This window comes from Chelonoidis abingdonii, chromosome 16, assembly GCF_003597395.2.
Source record: "Chelonoidis abingdonii isolate Lonesome George chromosome 16, CheloAbing_2.0, whole genome shotgun sequence".
In the NCBI taxonomy this organism is placed as follows: domain Eukaryota; kingdom Metazoa; phylum Chordata; order Testudines; family Testudinidae; genus Chelonoidis; species Chelonoidis abingdonii.
The window spans coordinates 7,090,931-7,106,555 of record NC_133784.1 but is presented as its reverse complement, the minus strand read 5'-3'; the positions used below and the strand labels follow the sequence as shown (position 1 = coordinate 7,106,555).

The window sequence follows — 15,625 nt, the reverse complement described above, 5'->3', positions numbered from 1 at the left end:
TCTGCCTCCAGCCCGGCTCTGCCTTCTGGGCTGCTGCTCTCCCCTTAGCTCTGCCCTATTCTGGCTCAGGCAGCCCCGGCTCACACTGAGGATGGGCCCCCAGGCTCCTGGCTACCCCATTGGCCTGCCTGCCCTGTCAATTATGCTGACCTGAAGTCTTGGCCTCTCTCCATTTGGCCTGGGGACTGTCAGTCTCAGGATCCTGATGTATTTTCAGGCCTTCCCCCTTCTTTTGGTATTGTGAGAGGCCAACCAAAAAAACCCCCAAGTTTCAGTGAGGGACCAACAGCCCTGTACACATGGAAGGGGGGCAAGGGGAACCAAGAACAGGGCCACCCATCTCCAGAGCTCCTAACCCCACCAAGCAGAGAGCAGGGCCTTGGTCTTGACACACCTGGCAGCACCTGGGAAGAGGAGGCCAGGGGGCTTCCGAAAACAGATCAGGCCAGACAAAAACCTGAGCTCTGTCTTTGGTCCAAGTGCATGTTTGTGACCAAGGGAAACACAGTGGGGTCGCAGTTCCACGGGGCCAGGCTCGGGTGTGATTTGGTAGCATGGTTGTGATTAATGCAGTTCCAGCAGTTACTGCTAGCCTGATTCTAGCACAAGTGTCCTTGGTCATTGCGAACAGTGATTTGTTTTCTCCTTGGCAGCCATGCGGTGACTGACTGTGCTATAAACCCCGGCTATCCTCTGCCTGCTGTGTCCGAGTGGCTAGCACGAGTCCCAGGAACTCTTCCTGTCCATGCTGAGCGGGCAGACAGGGCTACGGCGTGCTAGCAATGGCTGTGTGGGAAATGTGTGTTGAGTAGGGAGCTGGCCGACTTCAGCTGTAGTGTGGACAGGGCTCTAGCGCTGCATGCTCAGCTGCGAGCCCCACAATAAAAACAGGACACCTTCAAATGGGAGACTCCAAAGAAGGGGCTACGCACTTGCTAAAGGGACTGGAGGACGTGTTGTCTCCGTTCTGTGTGGGTTTTATACCACTCGTCACTGCTCTGCCTGACTATCGCCATTCTTGTCTGGAGAGACTCGCGGGGCCACAGGAAGGGACTTGAGGAGCTGTGCAGCAAAGTGAGAGGGACAATTGCTGACCATGTGAAGAAATAACCCTAGCGTGCTCCTGCCACTGGAGGGGTTGGTGGTGAGAGCCAGTGAATGGGCACAAGGAGTGAGCAGGGACCGTATGGATCACCAGATGCTGGGCTGGGTGCAGGCAGGGAGGATGAACGGCTCTGCTGGCTCTGGGTGCAGGGAGGGGCTCGTTTGCGTCGCTCAGGAAGGCTCCAGGGGGCCATCAGAGGGAACAAATGGCCACATGGAGTGAGATAGTCAAGGGAGGCATTTTCAAAGGTGGGAAACAAGATCCAAACCTGAAGAACTGGGAAGTCACCAGAGAGCTTGGGCAGTGTCGCAGGCCATTACAACTGCCCCAGCATTGCTCCTCTTTGCAGCGTGAGCAGCCACTGGGAGTAGGCGCAGGGCCCTGGGAACGCCAGCAGGGACGGGGCTTGCAGAGGCTTGAGTCTCGGGAAACCTGGAGGAGCTGCTGGAGTCCTGTGGGAGTTCTAGCACAGCTGAGAGCACGCGGAGCTGGGCGCTAATGAGCTGCAGCTTCACTGGGAGGGAGTGCATCCTGCCGGCTGATTAGCACAGCTGGGCTCAGACACTCTCCTGTTTTATTGCTTCCTCTCTGCTCAGGAAGGTGGTGGGCTTAGATAATTATAGGCAGAATGCCAGCACCTCTGGGCCTTCCGTCAGGGATGCTGACTCTCACAGGCTGCGAGAGAAGCAGCTCAGCGCTGGCGTCCTTGACATTTTCCTGGGATCCCAGTCCAGCCATATGTTCCATCCGCCCACACTGGCCTAGGAACACAAATGCTCCTGGTTCTTTGGGGTTTGCAAACATCTAGTGACCATAGTGCTCAGGGTCCTGCCTGGAGGAGCTGGGAAATCTAGAGAGAAGCCTCTGTGCTGGGCACAGGAGGGTGTTCCTGTCATGGGAGGGGAGCTCCTGGCTGTCTGAAATGTCCATCACACCTCACATCTCTTAGGGGTTTGTACTGATACTCCCAGGAGCTCCTTAGCCCAGGCCTGGGCAGGACATCTCCAACTCTATCCTTGAGGGCAACAGTGGTGGGGTAGAGAGTGAGCTGGCCCCTGGAAGGGGTCCCCCTGCCGACTATAAACGCTTCCTTTAGAGTGTTCCCATCCACTCCAATGATGTGGCCAACAAAGCAGCTTCTGCACTGACTCTTCTCTGGACCCCGGCACCCCAGTGCCCCAACTTTTCTTTCCTTGGTTCCTGCCTGCCTTCAGCTCAGGTCTGATACAGAAGCTCCATTTCTGGGGGCTCTTGTGCTCCAGCACCTGCCACAAGGCTCTGGCACCCTGAGATTTGGGACCTAAGCCCCTGGGTTTTTTTCATAAACTGCTGCCTACTTGGCATCTATATGCAGCCTCCATTCCTATCACCTTGGTGCCATCACAGTCTTGAAACACCAGTAACTGCATGTTCGCGGCTGGCTGGTGCCTGGGCTGGGGCGCTCTGGTGCCACAGATCTACTCTGCACCCTGCTAGTGGAGATGGTAGCATTTCTTGCATTTGGGCTCAGTGCCTGACTCAGCATTCCCGGGCTGCAGGCATCTCCCTCGATACGCAGGGACCTTTCCTCCCTGGGCTGAGTCTGGCATCTCGGGGGGAAGAACGGCTGCTCAGAGGCTTCAAGCCCTGGCAGCATGGCATCTCCTCTCAGCTCAGAGAGAGTCCAGGCCTGAGGAAAAGCTGCTCTCTCGCTGTTTGATCTGTGACGGCAGGAAGCTCTGTCCTTGGGGGCTTTGACTGTGTGAGAATCAGCCTTTTTGTCTCCTTTGGGCCCAGCTGGGGCACATGATTTGTGCTGTGCTGGGGAGGGGCCAGGGTTACGCTGAAAAGTAGGCACAGTGAGATGCTCTGAGGGGCCTGGAGGAGGGTGGTGTAGCTTGGTGTGCTCAGTCAGGAGGTTGCTCAGGTGAGGGGTTGAGCCTATGGAAGAAGATGCAGGGAGCAGGGCTGGGTGGCGATGGAGGAAAGGGTACAGTTACCTGACAGGTGAGGGCAACGACAAAAAGAGGCGAGGAGGCAGCACAGGGACCCAGAAGGGCAGGTTAGGGGGTGACGTGGTTGGAGCAGCAGCAGGGTGTTTGAGAGACTGAGAGGAGCAGCGTGTGAGAGACGGGAAAGCCCTGCAGGAGAACATGGGAAATTTCGGGGGAGGAGGGGTTATGAAAAGCATGTATGACTCAGTTTCCCCATTCACTTTTGTACTGCTACCAAACCTGTTAATTTCTTTCCAGAGATGGGGGGTTAAATGATTAATTGACCAGGTGTGGATCATGCCAGGTTGGTATGAATGGACGTGAGCATGTGACTGAAGTTACCATGGAGACAGCCAGCCCAGGGGACCTGTTGGATGCGGCTGGACAATTACCTGTGTGACCACAGCCCGTCCCCTTCCTGCACCCGTGTGTCGGGGGATGGGCAGTACACATAAAAACAGCAACCCGGATGTAAGACAAAGTACCAAGCCCCAGGCATTGGGAAGGGGGCAGGAATCCAGCTCTCCAGTGATCCCGGCAGAATAAGGCCAGGGAGGTTAGCTGCAAGCAGGTCGCCTGCCTGCCCGTCCATCCAGCGCAACGTGGGGGCTGCCTAACTGAGCAAAGAGAAACTGGCCAGTTAGGCCGGGGCGTTTCCACTGACTGTCCCTAAATACTGAATTCCAGCTAACTAATAAACATGGTCTGTCCTAGGTGGCTGCAGATGCCTGCTGGCTGGCTGGTTCCCAGGAGGGGCAGGCTCCAAGCCTGCTGAAAGAGCCCTAGTGAGACCAGAAGTGCTGGGGCCAGGACCCCAGGCGGGGAATGATGGGGCAGGCAAAGTGGGGTATGTCTGTACAGCATTCTGGGGCCTCTCAGCCTCCCCCTGAAGCCTGGCTCGACAGACCTGGGTTAGCGGGGCTCTATTAGCCGTATGGCCAGCACGCTGAAGTTGCCACTCGGGCTTTGACGTCCATGCCCTCCCTAGGCTTCGGAGGCCAAACTCCTGCCTGAGCTGGCATGTCAAGGCACTGTCTACACAGCTGTTTCTAGAGCGCTAGTCTGCCAGCCCAGTTTGGGATGCTCGCTCCCACGGGCTCCAAAATACTGTGTAGACGTATCTGTGGGGCCCAGGGCCTAATGCAGCGGTTCCCAAACTGTGGGTCGCAGTGCATGGGGTCACAGTGATCTCTAGTGTGTCATTTTGAGCCACACAGCATGACCTCGCATGTATGGAGCGTGCAAGGTCATGGTGCATGGAGGATGCCATTTTGCTTTTCAAAATGGCATCTCCATGAGGCAGGAGGCCATGCTATGCAAAGGAATCTATTTTGCTCTTCAAAATGATGTCCTCCATGTTCAAATGGGGCAGCGCTGTCACAAAGTCTGCGAGCCGCTGGCCTAGCTTTAAAAAGAGGGAGGCTCTCCGAGAGGAACAGCGCAACCTGCAGATACGTGACTCCCTGCTGGGGCTCAGATCATCTCTAGAACAGCTGCCTAGGGCCCAATCCTGCATGGGTGTAAATCAGGGGCTGCAATGGAATGACAACAATGCACAATCCGGCGTCTGCCAGGCAAGGGTAGTAACACCCCAGGAATTCCAACAAGGGAGAGCAGGTTTGACACTAAGTCAGGCTCTCAAAACCAGCTGACAAGGGAGCGGCTCCTTTGCCAAGGCTCAGGTGCCCGACCCCTGCAGGCAGAAGATGCCGTGTGCTCGTTGCTGAGTCATACCAGCAGCTGGGGACAGTTAGTTCCAGCCACGATACCACAAGGATTGGCTCCCCTCTCTCCAGTGAGAGGGAACAAGGGTTTGGGGCAGAGACGAGGTGCAGGGAAACCCTTGGCCCAGCCACGCAGAGGTTGGAGTTTGGGTGCAGTGTCTGAGTTAGTATAGAACTGAACCCCAGGAGGGAGGGTCATGTGGATTGCGGGTGGGCAGATGGAGCGTGGGTGATTTATTAGGAGCAAGGTATGAATTCCACCAGCTTACAGCAGAGCTCACCAACCTCATTCACATCGTCCTGTGCCATGTGCTGGGAAGGAGTCGCCAGGGCGAAGGGCAGGTGGTGCTGCTGCTCTCCCTGATGCTCTCTCACTGTGACGTTGCTGGTGGGTATGGGCTGAACTGGGCCATGCCCCTCCCTCTCTGCCAGTGCCAGACACTTTGGGGCTGCGTCAGACAGGTGTGAATAACACCTTCCTGTGAAAGCCTGGCCCCTGCTGACCCTGGAGGGACCCACCTGGACCAGGGCTGAATCTGGACCCGGGAGACTGCCGCTGCAGCCCAGCATTCAGCGTGTGTGTAGTCCAGGGGGAGGGATGGGATGAAGACCTGGCTGGGGTCCCTGACACAATCTGCTCTGCTCTGCCCTTCTTCGAGATCCCACTCCGGGTGTGCCAACATCCCTGCACAGGATTGGGAAATTTTTCCCTCAGCAGTGTCCAGTTGAACGTTCTCCCCTGCCCCCCAAAAGCATGCGGGGTGGGGCCACCCAGCCACAGGCCAGTTCCTGTTGACCACCCTACAGACAGCAGGACCTCGTCAGTGTCCCTTCTTTGTAGCCAGCAAATATAGTGCCCATCTTTTAAAAAGGGAAGAAAGAGAACCTGGGGAACTATGAACTGGTCAGCCTTACTTCAGTCCCTGGCAAAATCATGGAGCAGGTCCTCAAGGAATCCATTATGAAGCACTTGAAGGAGAGGAAGATGATCAGGAACAGTCAGCATGGATTCACCAAGGGCAAGTCATGCCTGACCAACCTGATTGCCTTCTCTAATGAGATAACTGGATCTGTGGACATGGGTAAAGCAGTGGATGTGTTATTCCTTGACTTTAGCAAAGCTTTTGATACAGTCTCCCACAGTATCTTGCCAGCAAGTTAAAGAAGTCTGGGCTGGATGAATGGACTATAAGGTGGATAGAAAGCTGGCTAGATTGTCGGGCTCAACGGGTAGTGATCAATGGCTCCATGTCTAGTTGGCAGCTGATATCAAGCAGAGTGCCTAAGGGGTCAGTCCTGCAGGTGGTTTTGTTTAACATCTTCATTAATGATCTGGATGTTGGGATGGATTGCACCCTCAGCAAGTTCACAGATAACACTAAGCTGGGAGGAGAGGTAGATTCTCTGGAGGGTAGGGATAGGGTCCAGAGTGACCTAGACAAATTGGAGGATTTGGCCAAAAGAAATCTGATGAGGTTCAACAAGGACAAGTGCAGAGTCCTGCACTTAGGAAGGAAGAATCCCATGCACTGCTACAGGCTGGGACCGACTGGCTAAGCAGCAGTTCTGCAGAAAAGGACCTGGGGATTACAGTGGATGAGAAGCTGGATAGGAGTCAGCAGGTGTGCCCTTGTTGCCAAGAAGGCCTAATGGCATATTGGGCTGTATTAGTAGGAGCATTGCCAGCAAAGGGAAGTGATTATTCCCTCTATTCAGCACTGGTGAGGCCACATCTGGAGTATTGTGTCCAGTTTTGGGGCCCCCACTACAGAAGGGATGTGGACAAATTGGAGAGAGTCCAGTGGAGGGCAACAAAAATGATAGGGAGCTGGGGCACATGACTTACAAGGAGAAGCTGAGGGAACTGGGGTTATTTAGTCTGCAGAAGAGAAGAGAGAGGGGATTTGATAGCAGCCTTCAATTACTTGAAGTGGGGTTCCAAAGAGGATGGAGCTCAGCTGTTCTCAGTGGTGGCAGATGAGAGAACAGGCAGCAATGGTCTCAAGTTGCAGTGGGGGAGGTCTAGGTTGGATATTAGGAAACACTATTTCACTAGGAGGGTGGTGAAGAACTGGAATGGGTTCCCTAGGGAGGTGGTGGAATCTCCTTCCTTAGAGGTTTTTAACGTCAGGCTTGACAAAGCCCTGGCTGGGATGATTTAGTTTGTGTTGGTCCTGCTTGGAGCAGGGGGTTGGACTAGATACCTTCTGAGGTTCCTTCCAACCTTGATCTTCTATGATTCTATCTCAGCTTGCAGGAGTCCTTTCAGAGCAATCAGAGCCCCCTGCTCTGGAGATTCAAGCCTGTGCTGCATAAAGGAAGGACAGAGAAGCATGCAGCAAAGGACTCGCTGTCAGTACAGAAGCACTCCACCCTCGTGCTGAGATTGGCTTCAGCAGCAACAACCCTTACACCAGCGGCACTAGCTCAGAGCTACCCCAGCACAACTGCAAGCAGCCTCCAATGCCCTCTGCTTGCCTCTGTCCACCTCAGTACTGCAGCAACTTTGAAGACTTCAGCTTCCACTTCTGCATTGGCAATGCTGGTACCATCTGAGGCATCCTTTATGTCACAGGAGGAAATCAGGATTACTCCTGAGCCAGAGTCACCTGTTGTACAAGCCTCTCCTGCCTCAGTTTTCCCAAGATTTTCAGTGCCACAGTGGACAAAAATGCCAGTCATGAAAATTGCCTTAAGACCTCCTGCTCTTGGTTCAGGGAGCCTACCACTTGTCATCAAGTTATTTCACCTCGCAGAGCAGCCCCTTCAATTCAGTGCATTTCATCAGCTTCTGCATCAGATAAGGCTAGTAGGCAGCTCTCTCCTATCCCAGCTAAGAGATATACACACCACAGAAACCACCCTTCTCAGGTTTCTCCAGTTAGGAGCCGCTCACATTATATTCAGTTACCTCCATAGATGTGAGAAATTCTGTGCCTTATTCCTATGGATACCAGTCCTGGCCTTTCTGGCCTGTTTGCATAGTTTGAGTCAACAGTTTCCTGCTATCTCTTCTTCGAGGGGCAGTTTCCCTACAACAGGCTGTCTTCAGTCAGCCTGTTCTCCACAGAAATCTTTGGTTACGGAGTAGTAGCCTCTATTTGAGGAAGGAGAGCCACCCACTCACAATGGACCTTCTACTGCAGAACACGTTGCCTCTTCCAATGAGGCCACAGTGTCTGCTGTTCCTTCCACAGTAGATGACTTTCAGGCTTTTCAAGAATTTCTAAAGAGGATGGCAGAGATGTTAGAAATTCCACTGGAGCTTGTGCAGGAAAAGTCATACAAACTGTTTGACATCCTCCAACCTTCTACTCAAAATAAGGTGCCTCTGCCTTTTAAAGAAGATATCCTTGAACCAGCTAAGGAGTTATGGGCAACATCACCTTTGTGTTGGCAACATCTGAATGAGCAGCTTGAAAATATCAGGTTCCTCCTTAGAGGTGTGAGTATTTTTATACTCACCCAGCTCCATCTTCATTTGTAATCACGACTCTTAATAAACATCCAAGTAGCTTTCAAGAGCTACTCCAAAAGAGAAGGAACCAAAAAAGTGGATCTTTATGAGAGAAAGGATTTACTCCTCATCCTCCCTTCAAATGAGAATTTCCAATTATCAAGCAATGTTGGCCAAAAGTAATAACATAGAATGGGACAGAGTGGCAAGTTTTCAAGATAAACTTCCTTCTGATTTAAGGAAGTTTCCTCCTTTCTGCTCTGAAGGCACGTTAATTGCTAAACTCCTTTGCCAGCAGCACTGGACTCAGTGGATATAGAGGCTGGTCAGTGGTGTTGGGTAGAGAGAGTCTTAGCTCTCTGCATCTGTCCAACTCCAGTACCCAGACAGCCAAGTCAAATATGGTGAGGATTATTTAAAATTTGATTCACCATATATAAAGTTCTACTAATTCCCAAAATATCAGACACGTTATCCGTCTGGTCAATGAATGTATCAGAGTGTGCCCAAATACACACTTACAGCCAGTTCTTATTAATGAATCTAAGATTTATTGACAAGAAAGAGTGGTTATGGGTAAAAGATCATTATACATACGGATATGAATAAAGCTCTTAGGTCAGTTTCATAGTCGAGATGGTGAAGTGCTGAATTGCAAAAGTTCTTTCAGAATCATTTCCATCGGCTATAATCCGATAGACAGTCTGTGTGCACAGTCTGTATAAATTCTGCCATGAGAAATAGCAGGGTGATCCAGACCGGTGCTGGAGACCTCAGTCTTGCGATTCAAGCTTCCCTGGGCCAAGCTTAAGCAGATCTGAGATAACAGGATCAGGCTCTAGAATTCTTTTATCGATCTCTGGCAGACTACTGTAGCCTCTTGAGACAGATAACATAGCAGGTGAAGAATGGGTAATATACATTGTGACTTTGAAGTCAATTCCTATTTCCTTCATGCACACAGGTAATTAGTTGCACTGATTAGCAGAAGGCAATTAACCATTCCAGCAGTTCAGAGACAGTTTACTACAAACTTCCTAGAGAAACAGAGACAATGACATTATTACACCACGTTTCATTTAATTGCTAATATTCCCTTTGATCTCTAAATCAATAGACTATAGTAGCAGCCAGGAATTGAAATTTAGCATCTACAAGCTAATCTGGTTACATTGTTAACATCTACAAGATACAGGTAAACACAGACAAATACAATTAGTATTTACCTCTAATTCGCTAACGATAGGGAACTCTCATCCATTTCACGTGGCTTTGCTGACTGTTTGCCACTTCAGTACTTCCCTAATATGTTCTGGAAGGTGGGGCCCGTAGCCTGCTGGCTGTTTAACCCTCGCTGGCTCAGCGTCACGCTTGCCTTACAGTCATTGTGGCTTTTGAGATGTGGATGTGTACGTGGATCCCAGGCCCCACGCTCCAGCCCCACAGCTGGGAGTCTGACCCTTCAGGCCCTGGGTGGGGAAGGAACTGGCTAGCAGTTGGGGTCGCCCCACCCTCCAGGCTCTTGGGGAGGGGGAAGCAAGAGAGCCTGACGGATGCTGCAGAGCGAGAAATTTCCGAACTCTTGTGCAGGGGCAGGAGCAGCATCAGTGGGATCCTCGTGCCCAGCCCAGCCCGAAGGACCCACACTTGCCGTCAGCTGTGTGTGGCATTCTTTCAGGAAGAGGCTTCTGAGCCCATGGGGCACAGCTCTCTACTGGGGGAGATTTAGTAGGGTGCTTCAGAGGCAGGGAAATCCCCTCAATCGTCTCTCCAATTGGGGATGGGGATCCCTGAGTGCTCCCTGAGCGTATCATAGATCTGGCCTCACAGGACTGGAAACTGCCCATGCTTTACCTGACTGTCCCTGCACCTATTGCACCCCCGGCTCCTTTTTGAGTGGAGTGAATCATCCACTCTCTGATGCCTGTGTCACCAGGCCGTCATGGGTCACCCCTGAGAATACCAAATTCAGGACAAACTGCTGAGAAATAGGGCAGACACACCCCAAAACTGGTAGTGATTTTCCCACGAGAAAAGCAGTTTCCTTAGGCATTCCAGTCCTTGTGTCACCACCAAAACCCTAGACTTAAAGATGAGTGGTTCTTTAAAACCAGTTTTATCAAATAAAAGGTTCTTCTGATCCCAAAGGACCAGCCACACACCTAGGTCAATATACAACCCAGATCTTACCCAATAATCATGCTGTTGCCAATCCTTTATTATCTAAAATCTAAAGGTTTATTTATAAAAAGAAGGAAAGACAGGTGAGAGTTAAAATTGGTTAAAGGAATCAAACACATACAGTAATTGCAGAGTTCTTGGTTCAGGCTTGTAGCAGTGATGGAATAAACTGATGGCTTAAGTCAAGTCTCTGGTTGCTTCCAAATCATTGGAAGGTTCTCAATCCCTTGGTTAGATGCTCCCATTAGTATTAGTCCATAGTCCAAAGGCTTGGGCAGGAAAGGAGCAAAATGGAGATGTTTCCAGCGCCTAGTATAGCTTCTGCCATGTGGCGGGAAACCCATTGTTTCAAACAAAGCCCTCAGCACAGCTAGTGGAAAATTACAGGTAAAAGGTGGAGTTTGCAGTCACATGGCCATGCCTGATTTCTCTTAGTCCCAGTAAACGTCATTACCTATACCCCAAACAGCAGGTCCTTCACAGGAAATTTCATTCAGGGTAGGTCGATGTCTTCCATTGTGAATTAAATGTTCATTGATGAGCCACTTAATTTGAATAGTCCCTCTAAGATGTGCAGGCTAAACACCTTGTTGGTGTTTCCCAGAAGCAAACACATTAGAATTCCAGGTATAGAGCCAATACTCATAACTTCAAATACAAAAATGATACATGCATGCAAATAGCATAATCCTATTCAGCGAATCATAACCTTTCCATAGACACCTTACTTGACAACTTTTGTAGAAGATTTGTTGCAATTATATAACAGTGGTAGAAACAATGATCTACATGGTCATATTTTAATCAGCTAACTTCACAGCCTGTGCACATTTTCACCCTCTGCTGTGTCAGGCAGATTGATAATACAGCTGCCCCCTGGCATCTCCTGTGGCTCAGCCAGGCTCTGTGCTCCCGATCTCAGTTCTGTGGCAGGCTGCTGCTGTGCAATCTTCTGCTGTGGCTGGTTGTTCTCAGACTGGTGCCAGTGCCCAGGCAGTGTGGTGACTTGCACCCTGTGGCAGAGGGATGGGATGACGGTCTCCTGCTCTTTTTGTTTTGTGAACAGGTGGTAAATACCTATACACCTGGGAAGAAGATCTGGCTTGAAGGTATCGGAGCCACCTCAGCTGGAGGCACGAACAATCTCTCGGATTCGTACGCTGCTGGATTCCTGTGAGTTGGGTGTGGAGAGGGGCATGGGAACCACAGACACTCCTACAGTGCAATGTGTGCTGGGCAGCTGTCTGCAGCTGGCGCAGGTTCATCGCTCTGCTGTAAGTGCACCTCTCCACTGCTCAGGCTCTGTGCCTGAGCAGCTCTCGTTACTGCAGGCGAGGAGATGAACCTGTCCCCCATCCTGCCATGGGAGGTGCCTAAGCAATGGAGATGGGAAAAGGGAACAGCCCTCCAGGCACATGCCATGCACAGGAATCAAAGTGTGGTACTATTCAGAACAGTCCGATTCCTGGAGCATCTCAGAGCTGGATGGTTCTACCCCTAATTCTGTAGTGAGAGGGGAGTAAAGCTGTTCCATCGCTTACCTTCTGACATGCTTATCTGGCCACAGAGAGACCCACACCCCTCTTCCCCCAGCCTGTCCCTGGTTCCCCAGCTCTTTGCCCTCTTCCTTCAGGCTGCAGACGTGCTTTCTCACCTGCACTCACACCTTCATTTGTTCACGGGGGCACAATCTCATCTGAAGGAAGCTCTGTAAGGCTCAGGTTTAGAACCCAGTTTCTTTACACCTTAGAAGCCCGAGGTGTTCATGGTTCCCAAGGTAGCTGGCTGGCATGACAGAGCAGCCTGTGATCTCTTGCTGCGTAGCTCCAGTTCCTAGGGTTAGAGCTGACTGTAATAATTAGAGGGTTTTTTCCTGGGGAGAGTTGTAAGGTGTGTCTGTAGGTCTGTGATGCTTGGGAGGTGGAGGCATGTGCCAGGACAGCATGGTGTGTGTGGGGACGTGATGGTTAGGGTTGTGCGCGTGGGGTGTAATGATGTGGCTGTGTGTGTAGGGGTGATAGTGGGAGGGCCTATGGGCTCTGGTAATGGAGTTGTGGACGAGCAGAACTGATGTGTGCAGGGGTATGGTGCTGTGGGATGCAGTGAGATGCTTGGGGGTGAGATGGGGTGGCAGGACTGGGGCATGGTGTATAGGGAGGGGAGAGGCTCTAGGATGCAGCTGGTAAAAATTTTCTGAGATCCTTTAGTTCATCTATTTGGAACAATAAAGTGCTAGACATGGCTTCTGTTGTAACGATCCCGTGAAACTGAGACATTAGCACCTTCATATATTTCCTTCTCTTGGAGCTAGTGCCCAGTGCAAGCTACTGGATAGTGGTTCTTGGGGCAGAAACATGCCTTTGAGGGTTTCTCAGCCAGCCACGCAGCAAGCCTGCTCCTCCGGCCACCTATAGACACAGCTCTCTTCCTCTTTCCAGGTGGCTGAACACCTTGGGCATGTTGGCCAACCAGGGCATTGAGGTGGTGATGCGACACTCGTTTTTTGACCATGGACATAATCACCTTGTGGACCAAAACTTTAACCCCTTGCCGGTAGGTGTGTGAGGAGGCTCCTGCTCCATCTGTCTGTCACTGATACACAAACACACACTCACTCTTGCATGCACACACACATGCAGTCTCTGTGATTCACCTTCTCGGCTTTGAAGTGGGGTGAATTTTCTCTTCCCTTTCCTGTTCCCAGGTAGTAAATCAGAGAAAGAAGTTCTTGTCGTCTGTGCCCTTGACTGGTTTCACAGACACTTGGCTTCACCACAAAAACAATCCTGCATGCAGTCGAGAATCCACTTCTCCTTGTGGCCTGTTTGAACTCCACTTGAAAATGAATTTTTCCAGATCGGTTTCTTTCAGTGCTAATAGGAGACATTAGTTAATGTCAGACACAACATGTTGAAAGCAGATGGGGCAGCTCTACCTCTGGAGCTGAAACTGTATCCAAAATAAAAGACGCAGTGGAACCCAGGCGGCTGAACTTGAGAGAGAGGCTAATGCTGCTAGCTAGTCGGGGGTGCCATGGGCAGGCAGAGTGGCACATGCAGCACAGGACTTTGAGAGGGGCAGAGTGAGGGGATAGCCCAAAGGAGGTACCTGGGTTCAGAAAGAAGGGAAAGGTGCTGTACATAACATAAGAACGGCCGTACCGGGTCAGACCAAAGGTCCATCCAGCCCAGTATCTGTCTACCGACAGTGGCCAATGCCAGGTGCCCCAGAGGGAGTGAAGCTAACAGGCAATGATCAAGTGATCTCTCTTCTGCCATCCATTATCCTCTGATGGACCAAGAGCTAGGGACACATTCCTTACCGCACGGCTTAAAGCCATAATGACTTAACCTCCATAAATTTATCCAGTTCTCTTTTAAACACTGTTCTAGTCCCAGCCTTACACAACCTCTCAGGAAGGAGTTCCGCCAATTGATGTGCCTATGTAAGAAATAATTTCCTTTTAATTGTTTTAAACCTGCCTGCCTATATTATTCCATTTTGGTGACCCCTAATCTTGTATTATGAGGAATAAGTATACTTATCCACGTTTCTCACTCACTCATGATGTAATATACCTCTAACAACTCCTTATGCTCGCTCTTAATGGACCCTCCTCCAAACCCCTAATAAAATAGTTGCCCTTTTTTCTGAACCTTTTCTAAGTGCTAACAATAGCTTTATGAGGTGAGGATAGACCACACGTCAACAGTATTCGAGATGGGCGTACATGGATTTAATATAAAGGACAATAATATATTCCAGTCTTATTCGCTATCCCTTTTAATGCATCCTAACATCCTTTGCAATCACAACACTGGTCTGACATTTCAGAGAATCTATCAAATAAATCTTTTCCTGACTCAATTGTAACCTAAATTAGCCTCCCATCATATGGTATGTATATTGGGGTATTCCATGTGTCATACTTAAAACGCAGGCTCAAATGTTAGACGTGACCAGATCCCAAAGAGCACCGGATCCAAGGGAGTTGGGGTTGGACGGTGCCCGATTATTAATTTAGAAAGAAAGCAAAAACATTCACAACAAGAACAGTTCCCATGGATTCAGTGCCAAAAACGTCCCATTTGTAGAAAAGAAAGCTCAGGACTTGTGGCCAATGCACCGAGCTCTAATAAAGAAACCGTATTAAAAGTGTTTAAAGGGGCAGGTTTCCCTTTTCATCTTTTCTTCAGTCTAATAAATCCTGCACCTTGTAAAGTGGAGGAAAAGGCAGGGAGGGTCGAACTCCAGAAAGAATTTACACGGCTGTCCAAGCCCTGGCAGCAGCCCTTGAAGTGCAGTGGAGATCGTGAATCATAAACGAAGCCACTTCAAGAGAGCTCCAATCCTGCCATAAAAAGCAAGAGGTTTTAACAATACTGGCTGAGAATCAAAGGGAAAGTCAGCGAGGGTCATGAGCCTCAACTGCGGAAGTGGGCTTGACAGTACTTCTCCCACTAATCAGCGTTGAAAACTGTGCACCTCGTTCTCAAATCAGCAGGCATCAAGGGAAAGAATGGGAGGTTCAGTTAGATTATTTTCCCAAACTTCATTTCTGTATAATACAAGATGACTCCCAACTAAAGCCAAGGGGAAAGGATCCTCAGCTCCCCATTGAACTTCAAACAATGTGCTCTGGGCTTCAGGAAGCTCAGCAATATGCCCTAATGTGACCTCAGCCTGAAATCTCTCTTCTGCCAGAGGAGTGAGTCTCCTGCATTCATTCTTGAATCCGGTTGAACTAAACTGCTCCTGGAACCAAAATGCGCTGTGATGGTTTCCTCCAATAACAAATTGGTCTCGGCCAATCCTTAGCACCCCTCCATCCCAGCTGTACCAGGGCCTCTCAGACTCCTGTGTAGAAGTTTCTTGTCCAGCCCGAGCTTACTTACACAGAAGGTCTAGGTAAGCAAAGATGGTTTCCATGACCAGGCCTGCTCAGCGGAGCAGCGGAAGTATGTCCTTGAAGATTCTGAAGGTTCATGAGTGTGAGTAGATCTCTGCTGGACAGGGCCTACAGGAAGAACCCGTTGGCTTGTTAAAAGCAGCACAGGACGTTTCAACATGGACTTTATTGTCATTTAAAATAATTCTTGTCAATAAGTGGCTGACTGGCATCCCCCCGGAGTAATTTTGCTTATTCCCATCTCCCTGCTTCAGAATTAATCATTTCCCATGCTGC

The 15,625-nt window shown here is 50.3% G+C and overlaps 1 protein-coding gene across 4 annotated transcripts in view; it reads left to right on the top strand.

Moving 5' to 3' along the window:
* HPSE2 (heparanase 2 (inactive)) overlaps positions 1-15,625 on the top strand; it is a 327,209-nt gene that overhangs the window by 276,817 nt on the left and 34,767 nt on the right. For 3 of the 4 annotated variants that reach the window (XM_075073009.1, XM_075073007.1, XM_075073008.1), the window contains 2 exons: positions 11,507-11,613; positions 12,879-12,993. In XM_075073009.1, coding sequence (XP_074929110.1) covers positions 11,507-11,613; positions 12,879-12,993 — 222 coding nt within the window. The remainder of the gene's footprint in view (positions 1-11,506; positions 11,614-12,878; positions 12,994-15,625) is intronic. The other variant, XM_075073010.1, reaches the window with a different exon arrangement.